This window comes from Thamnophis elegans, chromosome 15 (assembly GCF_009769535.1).
Source record: "Thamnophis elegans isolate rThaEle1 chromosome 15, rThaEle1.pri, whole genome shotgun sequence".
NCBI lineage: Eukaryota > Metazoa > Chordata > Lepidosauria > Squamata > Colubridae > Thamnophis > Thamnophis elegans.
Genome location: NC_045555.1, coordinates 14415759 through 14429283, shown reverse-complemented (window position 1 = coordinate 14429283; position 13525 = coordinate 14415759). Strand labels below are relative to the sequence as shown.

General features: G+C 39.3%; 1 protein-coding gene across 1 annotated transcript in view; it reads left to right on the top strand.

The window, feature by feature from the left end:
* The first annotated feature begins 2936 nt into the window (after positions 1 to 2936).
* The window catches only part of LOC116518714 (methylcytosine dioxygenase TET3-like), a 34237-nt gene continuing 23648 nt past the window's right edge, over positions 2937 to 13525 (top strand). Inside the window, 2 exon segments of the mRNA XM_032232229.1 lie at positions 2937 to 2977; positions 3429 to 3522. Coding sequence (XP_032088120.1) covers positions 2937 to 2977; positions 3429 to 3522 — 135 coding nt within the window.

Genomic DNA, 13525 nt, shown 5'->3' with positions numbered 1-13525 from the left:
AAGGGAAAAAAGTTCCAATACGTCACGTGACTCTGCTGTGACAATGTGAGTTTGACTCCCCGGTCTAACAGCAACATTAGGTCAGAAACCTGGTTTGAAAGCAGCTGCCTGTATTTTCAAGTGATACCATCAGGAATTCTAATAGTAGCATCAAACTAAAGATACAGAGAAAGAAGAAAGAGGATTCAGCATAATTTATGGTATGCAGATCTGAAAGAACAGCTTCTGCCCCAAAACAGACCAATAAAGAATGAATATGTAAAGAAGCCATAGAACATACCCTGTTTTCCCAAAAATAAGACCTCTCCGGATAATAAGCCCAATTGGACTTTTGAGCGCATGCACTAAAATAAGCCCTCCCCTGAAAATAAGCTCTCCCCAAAAATATTGCAACACAGCAGCAGCCATGAGGTGACCACGCTCACCGCCTCCCGCACCTCAAAAATAATAAGACCTCCCCAAAAATAAGACCAAGCACTTATTTTGGGGGGGGGACAAAAGAAAATAAGACCCTGTCTTATTTTCAAGGAAACATAGTAGGTAACTACAAACACTGCGGGTAGTCCTACATGTATGACCACAACTGGGACCAGAACTTCCATTGTTAAGTGAGTTGTGTTTGATTTACCCTCTTCTTTTTGCCATGATTGTTGGCGAATCACCCCATTATTAAGTGACTCACAGGGTGGTTAGTGGACCCAGGTTTTCCCATCGCTTATTGGAAGTCAGCTCGGAAGGTCACAAGTGGAGATCACATGACCCCAGGAATGTTACAATTGTTGTTAAGGACTGCTCACAAGTCACTTTTCCCAGTGCCATCATAACGTTGAATGCTTGCTAAACAAATGGTTGAAAGTTGAGGTCTACCTATATTTGAAATTGAGATCGGGGTATCCCACAAGTCCTAACTGTAAGCATTTATTTATGGACAAGATTATCAAATAGCAGTAGCTAACACCAAGGCTGTTTCTGGAACCATTCAGTTAAGAAGTTTTTTCTTTACTAAATTGATTATAATCAAAGACTTAAAATGTTCCTGGATGTAATCTTGTCTACCTTCTGTGCACTCCGGCACTTTTCCGGTTTGTTTCCATGTCTATCTTTAGGTCTGCTTGTGATTTCTTTGTGTTTTGTACTTTTCTTGGATTTGTTTTTCCATTTCTTTTTATTCTCAGCCCCCTAGAAAGTAATTAAGGATCTGAATTAATGAAATCTGTCTATACTGCCCATTAGATATTGTATAAATATATATTTTTTAAAGGAGGTGATTAAGGAAGGCAGTTTCTCTTAATTTTCAGCTAAAGTTTAGTTTCCCTCCATGTTGGACTGTGCTCCTAGTCCTAATTACAGCGAATAAATCTGAAAACTGAAGACTGCCTTGGTTCGTGAAACATTTTGATTGGAACTCCACTGTTTTGATAAATTAATTGCTTTAACCAATTAATAGTTTTATTAATTGACTTAAAAATGGACATTGTTGTTGGACAGCAGTTCTTACACACATTGTACAGGTATTTGCACAAATTGAAAATGACAAACTCTTAAAAAAGTTGTCCTTTTCTTAAAACAGGAATGCCTCCTCGTGGTGACAACTTTTACTTGAAAATTATTGCATTTGCATGGCACAGAGCAGTGTACTTTTGAGAGCGAAATGCTTTTGAGTCAGTGCTGACTCCTGGTGTCTGCCTGGAGAAGTCCCTGCAGTTTTCTTGTCAAGATTGCAAAAGTGGTTTGCCATTGTCTGCTGCTTAAGGATGAAAGAGAGTGATGTCCACAGTGGAAACAGTTTAGTTCCCCCCCCACACCTCTTAAACCAACAACAAACCTCAGATGCCACAGCAGCAATCTGAGTACTGAAGGATACTTATTTATTTGATTTATTTGTATCCCATTCTTATTATTTTTACAAATAACTCTAGGCCCACAGGCCGGATCCAGCCCTTGGGGGTGCTTAAATCTGACCTGCGGTGCCTCTGGCAGCCAAAATGGAGTTCAGGGTACCCATGTGAGGCCCCCTACATCTCTTTTTTTTTGCCTGAATAGTCTCCTGTAGCACTCTGCTGGCCAAAACAGGGTGTGTCTCCCCCTCCCCCCGGGCTCACTGAAAAGTACAATGCTGATTCGGCCCTTGAAGAAATACAGTTTGACATCCCATCTCTAAGGCAGTGGAACTTGAACTCTTGGTCTCCTGCTTTCTAGCCTGGTGCCTTAACCACTAGACAAAACTGTCTCTTACTTGTAGTAAAAGAAGGATTTCTAACGCAACAGGGAAAATGTAGGACATTTCTTTATGTTGGAATGGATCTTGGAAGTCCTGTAGTTTGAGCTCATCCAATTTAGGCATCCTTCCAGATGACGTGGACTTCTTCATAATTTCCCAGCCAAATTGGAGAAAAGCTGAACCATAACCCTGCTCATACTATAAAAAAGAGTAATTACAACATCTTAGGTAGTATTTTCAAGGCTGGAGAGCTACACCTAAGGAGTAAGAAAGGTGTTCTTGACAGAGATATGCACGATCTGTTGCCTAAGAAAAAGGGGTTGAAGCAGAGGTGGTATTCAGCAGGTTCTGACCAGTTCTGGAGAACCGGTACTGGAAATTTTGAGTAGTTCAGAGACTGGTAAATATCACCTCTGACTGGCCCCACCCCATCGATTCTCTTTCCCGTCCCAACTGATTGGGAGGAAATGGGAATTTTGCGGAACCTTCCCCTGCCACGCCCACCAAGCCATGCCGACAGAACCGCTAGTTAAAATTTTGAATTCCACCACTGAGTTGAAGCATTACTAAGTCACAATGAGATAGAATTTGGAAGTGGCTCAGGCAGACGCTTCCCTAATTCATTGCAATACAAAAAGGAGGAATCTAAACAGACTTGCAAGATTTTGTTATTCTAGCCAATCTCTATAAAAAGACTTCCTGTGGAGTTGCTTTCATGATATACAGTAGTTTACCTAGTGGAGCTGATATCATTAGGTAAGAGGTATTCTAGTCTCCTGTTAGAGAGATTTCTTCAAATGTATAGATGAAATTTAGTTCCTTGAGATTTCTATCCTTTCATTTTAGCCTTTCATTTGTAAGTGCACTAGTATGCTCTCAGTGCACTGTGTGTCCTTGGTGACTGTCTTTAATTCTTAACGTTTTTGAGGATCTTCAAAAACAGAGAATCTGTCATTTTTAGAAGCAACATCAGGCCTTTCTCTTTGTGCTAAAGTGTGGTGCCTCAGGTTTAATGCTTTGTTATTTAAAAAATCTAATCAGTATTTATTTTGTTATGTTATGCTCCTTTGGTAGGGATTAGATGAGCCTCCTTTCAGAGAGTATTGCTTTCAGAAATATCTTAGAGTCAATTCAAAATGGATCTCACAGTAACTGTTGCTGTCTTTTGATCATCTGTTAATTATTTTTTCTGTTTCCCTTTGTGCAGGTATGGAGCAAAAGGAAGTGCTGTAAGAATAGAGGTAGTGGTGTATACAGGCAGAGAAGGAAAAAGTTCCCAGGGGTGTCCAATTGCCAAGTGGGTGAGTTTTTATTTTTTAGTAATGTAAGACACATTTGTGTTTACTTCAACTATATTTTCCTATAATATTGATGATGCTTCATGTCCATAAAAATATTTTTCATGTTATTCAAAGACATTTATCTTACTAATATATCCCACTCTAAACTACAAAGCACTGTTGTATATAAACAGGAAGATACGTATTAAAAAGAATACAATTACTGTTCAGATAGTCCTCACTTGTCAACTGCATCATTCAGTGGCCTTTCAAACTTACAACCGTGCTGAAAAAAATAACTTTGTAAGCAATACCTGCATTTATGACCTTAGCAGTGTCTTTCAGTCTTGTGATTGCCATACGGTCAGTATGGGTTGTCTTATGTTGACCTGCTCTTTGTCCTTGTTTCCCCCCTTGCAGACCAGAGAAATTAGAGGAAGGGTTACAAGAGAGTAAACAGACATACAATAGGGTATACACTATACATTAAAAGCAATGTGCCAGTAGCTGCAAGTGCATCATGCACACAGCCCAATGTATTTCTCATTGTGTGCCTTCTTACTTTCTTTTAATCCCTTTCTCTCCAATCTTACTCTGTGTGAGAGAGAGAATAAGTTAAGCACAGAAGAGATTGCCATAGACATTGCTTATTTTTTGCTCCTCCCACCCACACTTTTGAGACTGGAGAGTTTGGAGATGAAGGGATTACAAAATAGTAAGCAGGCACACAGTGGGGCTGTTTGCATAGTACATTTGTGGCCACCAATGCCACTACATTATTTTGATGTGTATTCCTCACTGTGTTCCTACTTAAACTTTCTTATAATCCCTTCCTCTCCAACAAATCTAAATACAAACTTTTTTTTCTTAGTTGTCCCAAGTGAGCATTCCGAAGGGTGTGGGAATAGGTTAGGAGGCAAAAAAAACCCCCAAACTGAAGGTGTGAAACTGATTAGTTTGTCAATTTTGAAGTAGAAATCACAGCCTGGATCACATGATTTTCCACTTTGTGATCCCTTCATTTAGTGATGGAATTGCCAATTCCAGTTGTGATTGCTACTGTAAATGAAGACTAATTTACATAGTCAGTAATGAAAGGAATTGAATAGGCAACAAAATGGAAACCAGGAAGAGAATTCAAGGATGTGTTGATGAAACACCAAGAGACAGAAATCCATTGCAACGTAACAAAATCCCCAAAGCTCTCAGAAAGAGAACAACATGGCATCGGTGTGAGGAGAGGGATCAGAATGAACTCCGCAACCTTTCTCTCAATGAGCAAGAGTTATTTGTCAAACCAGTAGTAGGGCTGTCAATGATAAGAGCAGATGAGGACTGCCTGCTTCCAGCCCCGGATGAAAAAGTGCAAGGAAATGGACACAGCTTTTGCTGTTCTAAATTGGCTGCATAGGGATCTCATTTGAAAGAAGCTTATTGCTTGAATTCTTGATCGTAACCTTAACTTTCTTTCCAATCAATGCCATTGATCTAAGCAGTTAGATAAATCTTTAACAATCTTCATCTAGACTGCAAGGAGTCTGGCACATTATTTTGAAAACCTTCCTATACAAGGAGGTTTTCATGTCAAGGGAGCTTAACAGCATGGACTCCAAGGATGCTCTTTTAAATATAGACTCTTAGAGAAAGAAGTGGGGGCAGGCCAGTGGTGGGATTCAATTTTTTTTACTACCGGATCTGTGGGCGTGGCTTGGTGGGTGTGGCAGGGGAAGGAAACTGTAAAATCTCCATTCCTTCCCCACTCCAGGGGAAGGTCATTGCAAAATCCCCATTTCCTCCCAATCAGCTGGGACTTGGGAGGCAGAGAATAGATAGGAGCGGGGCCAGTCAGAGGTGGTATTTACTGGTTCTCCGAACTACTCAAAATTTCCGCTACTGGTTCTCCAGAACTGGTCAGAACCTGCTGAATACTACCTCTGGTACAGACCACATGAAGCTCTTTCTGTGGGTTTGATGCAGCTAGTCCTTACATTACAATCACTCATTCAGTAACTGTTCAAACTTGTAATGGTGATGAATGAGGGGGAACTTACAAAGGGGTCCTTGGAGTTTCAGCTATCGCAGCATCCTCACAAAGACATTGCAGAAACTGGCAGGAAGTCATGTCAGGTGAGGTCTTCGTTTAATGACCTGCATGGGCCTCACATAACAGTGGCAACCAAGACTGCCAGAACTGGTGTCATGAACCTACACAGTCATGCAATGTTTTGACTTCATGACTGCCTCCCTTGACAATAGAAATTTCCAGTCCCAATTTTCATTATAGCCCAATTACCTATATTGGAACTGCCAGTATTATTGATTGCAAAATATTGATGCAGATTGTGGCTGAATTTTGGCAGTAAACCACATTTCTTAAATTTCCATGGCAACTGCTTCTCCCCAATGCTTAGCTCTAAACATCTACACAGAGGATTTGGTGAAATCAACACTGACAAATTAAAAGTACTTTGGATGGTATGATAAGTCTTACTATACAATTATTTCTGAAATATTTTGGAGCTGACCTGCTTGACTTGTAGATTGTATCTTCAAATCTTGACTGCTGAACCTGCAAAATATGCTTTGTGTCTTTATGTAGTTTAAAATCTGGTTCAGACAGTTTATTTGTAACAATAATGTAATTGGGCAATGATGGCAAACACGTGTATTATGAATCTGCTATTACGTTGTGGTTTTCATGCTTTTCATTTTGATCTTTAAAAGCATTTAACTGACTATTGAGTGCAGTAGAATATTTATTTTATTCATATATAGTTAGTCCTCATTTAACAACCAAGTTGGGACTGGCAACGTGGCCATTAAATGAAGTGATCACTAAGTGGAACCATGCTGTGCTTATACTCTTACGTTAGAGTGTCCTGCACTCTTTCCTTTGCTCCATAGCTCTGTGAAGGGCAAAAAGTTACTTTTTGCCACTGTTGTAACTGAGAATGGTCACTGTAAGACACTTGCTAAATGAAGACTACCTGTATTGAATTGATTATGGATTAATATCAAATTGGGTGACACTAAATATTCATACATTTCTTAGTTGTTCCTTCCCTGTTTCTTTTTTTGGGGAAAATTATGATGCAATTAAGCTTGTTTCATAAATATATTGATATGAACTGTCCGGTAACTAATAATAGAAGTATAATCTCTTGCTAGCTGTTCCCTCTTTTGGGGAGGACAACAAAATTATGGATTAGAACTCGATGTCTATAGGCCAGTGGATTCTCAATACTGTTTCATTTCTTAGGAAGTATTTCCTGCAGTTAATGCCAATGTTACAATTTCCTGATTTATGCTGGAATTTAAAATTGTGTGCCAGGCTTGCTCCAGTTTGGTCCTCTAGGAAAGAAATACTCTTAACTCCATGTGTAGCAAAAATAATTCTTTTAGTAAAAAGCCAAGAAAGCAAAGCCAAAATTAAGGTTTTGCATGTGAAAGTCTTCCAGTTAATTTTTCCCTCTTCATTCCTCCCCCTGTTATCTCCCAATTGTCCATTTAAATTTGAAGAAGGTGTTTTGGTAACTATCTCTGCAAAGGCAGGCTGGATTGTGAGCTGTTATATTCCATTTCCCAGCCTGTGGTCTTGAAGTGATGAGCCAGTGTCTTGGGACAGCATGGTGTTTAATTTCACTTTCCCCCAGCTGCCTCCCCCCCCCCCCCCCCCCGTAGTTCATGACAGACTGGCATCTAGTGAAGCAAAGCTGGAGTGAAAAGGATGGCTGTCCTGTCATTGTGCTAGAGATTTAATTTAATACTGGAAAAAGTAGCGGTGTCCTATTTATCCTTGAAATAAACAATGGTCATTGTTCTCAGTAAAAGCAATTCTTTAAGAAAAGTTTAGTTTTAAATATCTTTGACTTGTTTTTAAAAAGTATATATTCAATAAAACACAGGTACAGCTTCTGTATTGTTTTTAGAGTTATCTATGAGTTTCTTAGAAGGGACGTGGTGGTTCAGTGACTAAGACGCTGAGCTTGTCAATTAGAAAGGTCGACAGTTCAGCAGTTCAAATCCCTAGTGTGTGTAATGAAGTGAGCTCTCGTTACTTGTCCCAGCTTCTGCCAACCTAGCGGTTTGAAAGTATGTAAAAATCCAAGTAGAAAAATAGGAACCACCTTTGGTGGGAAGGTAACAGTGTTCCGTGCACCTTCTGTGTTTACTCATGCCGCCCACATGACCACGGAGACGTCTTCGGACAGCTCTGGCTCTTTGGCTTAGAAACGGAGATGAGCACCGCCCCCTAGAGTTGGGAACGACTAGCACGTATGTCCGAGGGAAACTTTACCTTTTTTATGACTTTCTTATTGCCAGCTCTGCAGAGTGTGATTTAGTGTGTGTTAATGTTGGTTTGTTCCATGAGTTGTACAATTTCCATTGGGTCTGCCTAGATAACTGGTGCTTGCTATGCCAGCATAGAACTGTTTACTCTTAAAATTAAGAGGTCTGCCACAGATATGTAGAGACTTTTCTTGGTTGGGTTTGGGATCATTGGACTTAGCTTTAGCCCTTATCCAACTGAATCTTGAATGAAACAGAGATGTGGTAGGAAAGAACTTAATTCTCAGACAGGAAGGCAGCCAGTTTTTATTATACTGAGAGGGTGGCCTATCAGGTACTCTTCCTCCTCCTCCTCTCTTAGACAAAGTGCTCCATGCTTAGTCTTGAACGAATACCAACATGTGGGTTTCATTGCTTCTGAAATCATAGTCATCTGTGATAGAGTAGCATAAGGATTTTATTATGTCTATTTGTGGAACAGAACATATCCTGAGAAACTTCGTTCTGTTTAGTGTTCCCAATAAGTTCATCAACATGTATGGGGAATTTTATACAACATTGGTTTCTATCCCAGGCTGGGGTAATGGTTGATGGAGAAATTCTGATTAGTATAGCTATTAAGGAAATGAAGGGAGGGGACATTAGGTCATCCTGAGTTTCCTGCATGAGCCTGGCTATGACTTTTATGCCCCAAAGTGATTAATTAATTAAACATTCATTCATTCATTCATTCATTCATTCAATTTGTATAGTGGTCCAACTTGCGTTTGTGACTGAGCACCTCACAACAATTTTAATTAATTAAAACAATAGCAATAAAACAATAAAAATATGAATGAAACCAATTACAATGGTATTAAAACCACCATTAAAATATAAAAAACCCAACTTGAACAGCAGCCATACATCCTAGTCAGTATAATCACTGAAAAAACTCTCCACCATCACTGGACTCCACCCCCCCCTCCCATCATGATGACACAACCATATCTTCAGGCACTTCTTGAAGGCCAAAAGGTTAGGGGCCAGTCTAAGTTGTGGAGGTGGTGTACTAATGTTCCAAATGGCCACAGCAGAAAAGTCAGTCTTTCTAGGGTCCTGTTAAGATGACATTACTTAGTAGATGGAACCCTTAGCCATATCTGATAGGATGGGTAGAATAACCTTGGAGAAAGTGTTCCTTCAATATCCAGTCACATCTCAGTACTTCATAGGTTATCACCACCACCTTGAATTGCACCTGGAAGCCAATACAGCTCAAAGATTAGAGGTGTATTGTGTGCTATTCAACAAGTGCAAATAACTACACCTGCACTCCCACTGTATAGCAATAGCACTTAGACTTGTATAACACTCCATACTGTTTTGCAGCCCTGTCTGAGCAGTTTACAGAGTCAGCATATTCCCCCCAACAATCTGGGTCCTCATTTTACCCACCTTGGAAAGATGAAAGGCTGAGTCAACCTTGAGCCAGTCAGGATCGAGCTCTTGATTGTGGGCATGGTTACCTTGCAATACTGCATTGTAATCATATTACATGTTACACCATTATCTTTTGCATCAACTGCAGCTTCTGGATGCTCTTCAAGGTCAGCCATTATAGTAATTCATTTAACAGATAACCTGGGCATGAGTAATTGAGAACATAGTGTCCCAATCCAGGAAAGGATGCAATTGATGCACAAGAAGAAGCTGTGTAATGGCTTTCCTGCCCACAACCAGCAGCTGTTCTTTGAGCAACAGTTGTGAGTCCAGGAAGACCTCATTTTATGCCACCCCATCCAGAATAATGGTAACTCCTTGGAACCAGATGCCAAGAAGCCATTCAGTCTTGCGAGGGTTGAGCTGAAACTTGTGATTCCATCTTCAAAGCTCCACAGTCTCCAGACTGAGACAGGATATTGACAGCATGGCTTAGTTCACTAGATGGAAAGCTAGAAGACTGCTATTACCTCATCCATGCAATGGATTATCTCATTGGCAGCTTCAAGTAAATGTTACATGAAGAGTGGAGAAAATGCTAGATCCTGAGGAACCCTGTTAAAACAGGGCCCAAGAGATAATTCCAAGAATAAATGGTGATGAGTAATTTGTAACATATAGTTTGTGTTGGAGTCTGGAAAAATATTGATTGAAAGCAGATACTTGGAGTGTCAGTAGTTAACGCTGTTACTCTGAAAATAAAGATATTAATTATGCCGGTAAAGTAGAAAGTTAAACTGCAGAATTCTGTATTTGACATTGTAAAATCCCATTTTCCTTGTCTTGCGAAAGTGAACTTGAGATATATCGCACAATGCTGCTATATATCACAGTAGAGTTACATAGTATAATTTAATGTAATTTATTAACCTTTAATAAAGGTTAATAAATTACATTAAAAATGCAAGGGTCTCTTGCTTATGTAATTTCAACCTTAAGTATTTTCTTTTCTGCAATCTAGAGCTGACCTTAAAGATGTAATTTGGTTGTAAGAATTAAAATGAGCTGAATTGCAACAAGATACATTTCAGGATGCAGTGGCTCAGTGGCTAAGATGCTGAGCTTGTCGATCAGAAAGGTCAGCGATTCGAATCCCTAGCGCCGCGTAATGGAGTGAGCTCCTGTTACTTGTCCCAGCTTCTGCTAACCTAGCAGTTTGAAAGCATGTAAAAATGGAATTAGAAAAAAATAGGAACCACCTTTGGTGGGGAAAGTAACAGCGTTCCATACACCTTTGGCATTTAGTCATGCCCGCCACATGACCATTGAGACATCTTCAGACAGTACTGGCTCTTCAGCTTTGAAATGGAGATGAGCACCGCCCCCTAGAGTCTGGAGCACGGCTCTTCAGCTTTGAAATGGAGATGAGCACCGCCCCCTAGAGTCTGGAGCACATATATGGGAGGGGAACCTTTACCTTTACAGTTAAGGCAGTGTTTCTTAATCTTTGCAAATTCAAGATTTCATCTTAGAATTCCCTAGTCAGCAATTTCATGAAAATTTAGAATAGAAGATTGAGAGTTCCATGTTTTGGGGATTTCAAGACAAGGATGTCCACTATGCATGTGTTCTTGGGCATGGAAATAAAGTGCTAGGTGTTGAAATCCATAGGGTTGTTGAGCAATGACAAAGCTGCAATTTTTAACTCTACTGAGAGGCATTATTTGGGGCTGCTTCATTTGGATTATATGATTCATTTGAAACCTGAAGGGGGAAAAAAGACATCATTCCAAAAAACCTTCATCTGAAATTGAAGGATGAGGCTTAATATATTACGAATGATTATAGATACCAGATTATTCCTCCAAAAGGTAGATATTTGAGATCTCCAGGAAACCAGCCTGAGGCCACATGTTTTAGCTTGTAAAGCAAGGAAGTCACTCATTTGAAGTTAGTTACCCAACACTTTGAAGGCAACTGTGGAAGCAAGTAATTTGAGACCAGATTCCTTTTAATGCCTAAGTGCTAACCAATTTTCTTTCTGAGAAACAAGTGCTTCTCAGTCTGTGATAATATAAGGGCTGAAGGAAAAGTGAGAGGATTTGGATATTGGTATTGCTGTATAAAGTGTTTAGAAACTGTTTTGACTTTATCATAGCTTGATTTTTCATTATCAGGAGTTTTTCTAGAATAAAGTTATCCTATCAGAGTTGTATCCTTCAATGTCTGACTGTAAGACTTTGACTGGATGATGCTAACCACTATCTCTCTTGGCTTCTCTGCAAATCCCTTTTCTTTCAACCTTATGATTAAGTGCATTCACCAGGGGAAATCATGGGTTTTCGGGTGCACTTCTATAAAAACAATTAGATCCTCCTTTAAGCTCCCAGAGCAGGGAGATCACAATATAGATTTAGATTGTGCCATGCTCTCACGTTTGGGGTTTGACATGATCCCCTCCTTAAAAGAGGGGGGATTTATTTTTACACAGCGTATATATCCTCTGTGGTGCTATGAGTTACAGTGACCAGCAGGAGGCACCTCTACATACACATACATCTCAATATAACAAGCAAAGAAAATGAGAAAGAAATGGATCTTACATATTTAAGGCTTATTGCTTGGCAATTTCTGATCATTATCTGAGCTGTTGTAATTACCTACCATGTTTCCCTGAAAATAAGATGTCATATTATTTTTTGCTCCAAAAAGATGCATTAGGGCTTATTTTCTGGTTAGGTCTTATTTTGAGGAATTACGGTACTAATTGTCTCTGTCTGGCTGATGATCTTAACTGGGGCTTATTTGGGGGGGGCTTACTTTACAAGCATCCTGAAAAATCATGCTAGGGCTTATTTTCCAATTGGGTCTTATTTTCGGAGAAACAGGGTAGTGTGATAATGAAAGGTTGTCAAGAAAACTACCAAGCCCAGACCACCAACCTCAAGGACTCCTCATTTCAACCCTGAGCTATCAATTTCTGGTCATTTGATTTGAATGGGATAATCCAATGGTGTCTACCATTGTTTTCTGGAGGAAGGTTAGGCTAATAGACCATGACACTTACGCACAGAACAATACAGATTTGCACAGTGCAGACGAGAATTCTCTTCACATTATTTGTATCAGCATCTGTTGTGGAATGCAGTGGTGGCTGAGCCAAAAATACAGTAAAATTATATTTGTTATTGTATTTTTCTTTGTTAATTGAAAAAAAGCAGGTTAGATGTAATTTCCAGCAGCGTTTCAGCATCTAAATATATCATTCCAATTATATACTTCAATTGGAACAAGCTTATAGCATATGGTGTTTGGTTTGCATCATTGATTTATTTTTGATGCTAAGCAGAGCAGGCTTTCTTTTCCAGTTTCATTTCTGGTTCCTTCCACATTGCATTGTGTTGTAAATTTCTGCAATATTAGGTCAAGTTGGCTTTGTATATGGGCTGACAATTGTGGTCCTCTAAAGTCTTCATTTTGCTGTTTTGCTCTAATTTAAACAAATTTAAAGAGAAATTCATTTTTCATTTAATTCCTGAGTGTAATTACTACTATAGCACAAGGTCATTTCTGCATTTTTAAGTATATTAATCCCAAAAACATGCATCCTAGTTAGTTTGGCTAATTTTGAAGGGACAATCTACCTCAAGTAATCTTTATTCACGGAGAACTTGTTCCTTATTCCAGAGATCCTGCCAAGGGTTGTGACAATTGCTTCATCAATCTAAGAGAAATATTTCAAGTAAGTAGAATCCAAGCAATTAAGTTGCTCTAGGAAATATGGTTGCCCATGACAGTAACTTTCAAAAAACATTTTAGAGATTAGATTACATTCTTTTTGCATAATTGGAAAAGATTACTTCCATATAATTTTATCTACATATTAACAAAGGAATTGGATATATACATCTTACATCATTATACAACATTATAAAAATATTCTGGAATAATCTCTCTTATTCAAATGCCATCATTGAATCGCACAAAGGTATTTGAACTTGGGAAGTTTTTTAAAAAAATACAATCTTCTCCCTGCTCATTTCAAATGGAAGAAATTTAAGGTAGAGGAATGATGCAAATGCCATTATCCTGAAGGGCCAAAGGTTGATCCTATACCTGTGATGGCGAACCAATGGCATGCGTGCCAGAGGTGGCATGCAGAACCTTTTCTGCTGGCATGCGCGCCGTCAGATCTCCATGGCGTTTCTTTCGTGAGCTTTTGTTTCCCAAACAACGAAACAGAAGCTCATAAAAGAAAAATATCTTACCTGTTGCGCTGCCAGTGTTGGGATGTCCCACCTCCTGTCGGGCA